The sequence below is a fragment of the Acomys russatus genome, chromosome 19 (genome assembly GCF_903995435.1).
Source record: "Acomys russatus chromosome 19, mAcoRus1.1, whole genome shotgun sequence".
NCBI classification, from domain to species: domain Eukaryota; kingdom Metazoa; phylum Chordata; class Mammalia; order Rodentia; family Muridae; genus Acomys; species Acomys russatus.
Window position 1 is genome coordinate 50,656,819 of NC_067155.1, and position 3,557 is coordinate 50,660,375.

The 3,557-nt window shown below is 46.6% G+C and overlaps 1 protein-coding gene across 1 annotated transcript; it reads left to right on the forward strand.

Moving 5' to 3' along the window:
* Positions 1 to 389: 389 nt before the first annotated feature.
* LOC127203154 (Y-linked testis-specific protein 1-like) lies at positions 390 to 1,184 on the forward strand. Its single transcript, XM_051161953.1, has one exon. It carries the CDS (start codon positions 390 to 392, stop codon positions 1,182 to 1,184), a length of 795 nt encoding a protein of 264 aa, XP_051017910.1.
* The last annotated feature ends 2,373 nt before the right edge of the window (positions 1,185 to 3,557 follow it).

Below are 3,557 nucleotides of genomic sequence, written 5' to 3' on the forward strand. Positions count from 1 at the left end.
TTGTGGGTGCAGCCACCTAGCCCCATAGCTTGAGGGTGGAAGACAGGTGTGGCCATGCTTCTGGCTCCTTTGCTATCCTTTCTCTGTTCTGCTCAGGGACAGGCATGCCACCTCCCACCCTGACCTAACCATTTGAAGAGAAGTTTCTCAGTAGAGGCAAACCACCTCCGGGTGGAAGAAACGTGTCCCCGAGAATGGTATTCTGAGCTGGAGAGAGCCATTTGTCAATTTTCCTATTGATTATTGTTATGAAAAGAAAATCACATTAAGAGACCCAAACCTGTTTATATCACTCCAACTTCCTCCCATCTTATTCTTGCAGGGCATTCGTATGTAAACAGCCTTGTGTCTTGTTTAAGCAGCTCTTCAAACCCAGATAGTGGGCAAGCATGAAGCCCAGACGCAGAAGGATAGCCACTAGACAGTGGACCAGGAGCGCTGTAGCCTACCGCACTAGGTCTACCGCCATGATAAAAAAGACGTCTATGAAGAAGAGGGGCAGGCTGTCTCTCCGGAAGCAGAGGAGGAGCAGGCCCTCCCAGGCGTTGACGAGCATTGTCGGCTGCAGAATTTCCCACCTGTGGAAGGATGGTAATGAGCCAGTCACCCAATGGAAGGCCGTCGTCCTGGACCGACTGCCAACACACCCTCCCACCTATTTGGTGAAGTATGATGGAATTGACTGCGTCTACGCCCTGGAGCTCCACAGCGACAAGAGGATTTCAAAGCTTAAGATCCTGCATCGTAAAGTGTCGTGTCCTCAACTTAGTGATGCCCATCTGGCAAGCAGCATGATTGGCAAAGTCGTGGAGCACAGATTTGAGGGCAGCGACGGCTCTAATGATAAGTGGAGGGGTATGGTCCTGGCCCAAGTGCCGGTCATGAATAACTGGTTTTACATCACCTATGAGAAAGACCCAGTCCTGTACATGTACCAGCTGCTGGATGACTACACAGAAGGTGACCTCTGCATCGTGCCTGACTCCCCTCTAGCAGAGGTGATGTCAGAAACAGACGAAGACGACCTCTTGAAAGGCAGATATGTGAAATACACCGAAGGCGACCGATACAAAAAGATCGGCAAGATCATTCTCCAAGTTCTCGCCAGCCCTTCCGTGTATTTCATCAAGTTTGATAACGACAACCATATCTACGTCTACGATTTGGTGGAAAAGATATATTGAGGTGAAATTCACAAAGTGTGGCAAGGCAGAATTGGGGGGGAAAAGATGTTTGTTTTTCAGTGTGTTGGATACCTAAGGGTCTCTGATAACCCCCCAGTATCTGTTTCAATGGAATTTGTTTTGCTCTAAAAATAAATAAAAAATGTGTGAACATAATGTGACTGAGAGCTTTGGTGGAAGAGATGGGGTGTGCGGTGGGTGGGCGATCAAAGGAAGACACGTGTCAACTCAGGCTGGGAACAGTAAGTACATCTAATGTCACAGTAGGGTAAAACTGGAACAGGACTTAGCTGGTCTGGTCTATGAAGAGAAGATATAACTAGAGATGGGGCATGGGGGTGGGGCAGTAGGAAAAGATCTTTAAGGAGCAGTGAAGAGGGAGGGGCCAGAAATAGGTAGACTCTTTGGGGGAGGGGAGAAGTTTGAGGGAGAAACATAGCAATTGGGAAAGGAGTGACTTAACAGAGTGTGTGATCTTGAGACTTTAAGAGGAAACACAGTAAGCTGATCAGAGAGGGACCCAAACGTAGACTCGGAATCAGAGGAAAATCAGCTTTTATTTTATTTTATTGTAAAGGATGCCATCTTGTCTCGATTGACTTTATTATGTTTAATTATGTGGGTGGGGCCAGGGTATGTGCTTGTGAATACAGGTGAGCACAGAGGCAAGAGGAGCCAGATCTGGAGCTGGAGTTGAAGATGGTTGTGAACCGCTGGACATGAGTGCAGGAGACCAAACTCAGGTCCTCTTCCAGAGCAGAGAGTCATTTCTCCTCGCCCCCTAAACTCATCTAAATAAATCCAACATTCACATGCAGAGGAGAGCAGGGAAGGAAGATCAGGTTGACAGTGATCCACAGAGAGCCTGGAGGGACACATTAAGGGGGGAGTAGAAGACACTGAAGACAAATGAAGTCCAAGATGAAGTTCTCAAAAACTGAAGTAGGGGACCCATGAAGAACAGGAAGGTTATGGAAAGAGTACAGATGGTGGGTGTGAAGAGAGGGCTTCCCAGAAGGACATTTTGACAAGAATAACTCAGACTAGCGAATCCATATAAAATAAGTTTATATTGATGAGATTCCTGAAAGGATCATAAAAAAACATTATTTTTGTATGATCACTTGAAAAATCATTTAAAAGAGAAAATTAGTTCCCTGTGAGCCCCTTTCAGATGTTAAGTGTAGCTTCCCTGAGCACTGTTTGCCTCTTTCGAAGCCTGTGATCTTTTTGAGGTCTCTGCTAGATACCACCAAAAAGCTCCCACATTGGCCAGTTCACCTTGGCACCTCCCCAACTGTACAACTTCCTCCATGTCTACAGGCCCCTTTTTGCCTATCTAACCCAGGAAGTTTCTTGCTCCTACACACATAGGGCTTTGTTCTCTTTTCTCTGACAGTTGTCATGACTTTGAGGTCCCCCGCCATGTAGCTCTCTTCTGAGAAGCACCTGTGCTCTATAGGGTCTCCCTGGGTCCACATATGCACCCTAAGAATGGCTTTTGAGAGACAATTTTGTTACGTTGTGGGTTTTTTTGTTTTGTTTTTGTTTGTTGTTGCTTTTGTTTTTGTTTTTTGTTTTTGTTTTTTTGTTTTTCCCAACTTGACACAAGCTAGAGTCATCAGAGGGGAAGGATCCTCAGTTGAGGAAATGTCTCCATTAAGAGCCAGCTGTAAAGCATTTTCTTAATTGGCGATTGGTGGGGAAGGGCCCAACTGGGGAGAGCCCAACCCACGGTCAGTGGTGCCATCCCTGGGCTAGTGGTCCTGTGTTCTTTAAGAAAGCAGGCTGAGCAAGACATGAAGAGCAAGCCAGTGCGCAGCACCCCTCCATGGCCTCTGCATCAGCTCCTGCCTCCAGGTTCCTGTCCTGCTTGAGTTCCTGTTTTGACTGGCTTTGGTGATGAACCCCAAGGTGGAAGGACAAGCTGAATAAACCCTTTCCTCCCTGTCTTAGATAGGATTTCCATTGATGTGAAGAGATGCCATGACCAAGGCAACTTTTAGAAAGGAAAATATGGAATTGAGGCTGGCTTACAGTTTCAGAGGTTTGGTCCATCTTCATCATGGTGGGGAGGTTGGCAACATGTGTGGCACTAGAGCAGTAGAGAATTACATCCTGACTAAGGCAGAGGGACAAGAGACAGAGTGATAGAGACTCTGGCATAGCCCACTCCTGATGACACACTTCCTCCAACAAGGCCACACTTCCTCCTAATCCTTCTAATCCTTGAAAATGGCTGCCACTCCTCGATGACTAAGTATTCAGATATATGAGTCAATGGAGGCTTTTCTTATTCAAACCACAATATATCCCAATAAACACTGAGAAGCAAACACTCTCTCCATCTTTCCCCTCAGCCAACAGCTCTCC

Bases quoted from the DNA above. Each gene is read 5' to 3' on its own strand.
- LOC127203154 (XM_051161953.1), top strand. From the start codon at position 390: ATGAAGCCCAGACGCAGAAGGATAGCCACTAGACAGTGGACCAGGAGC.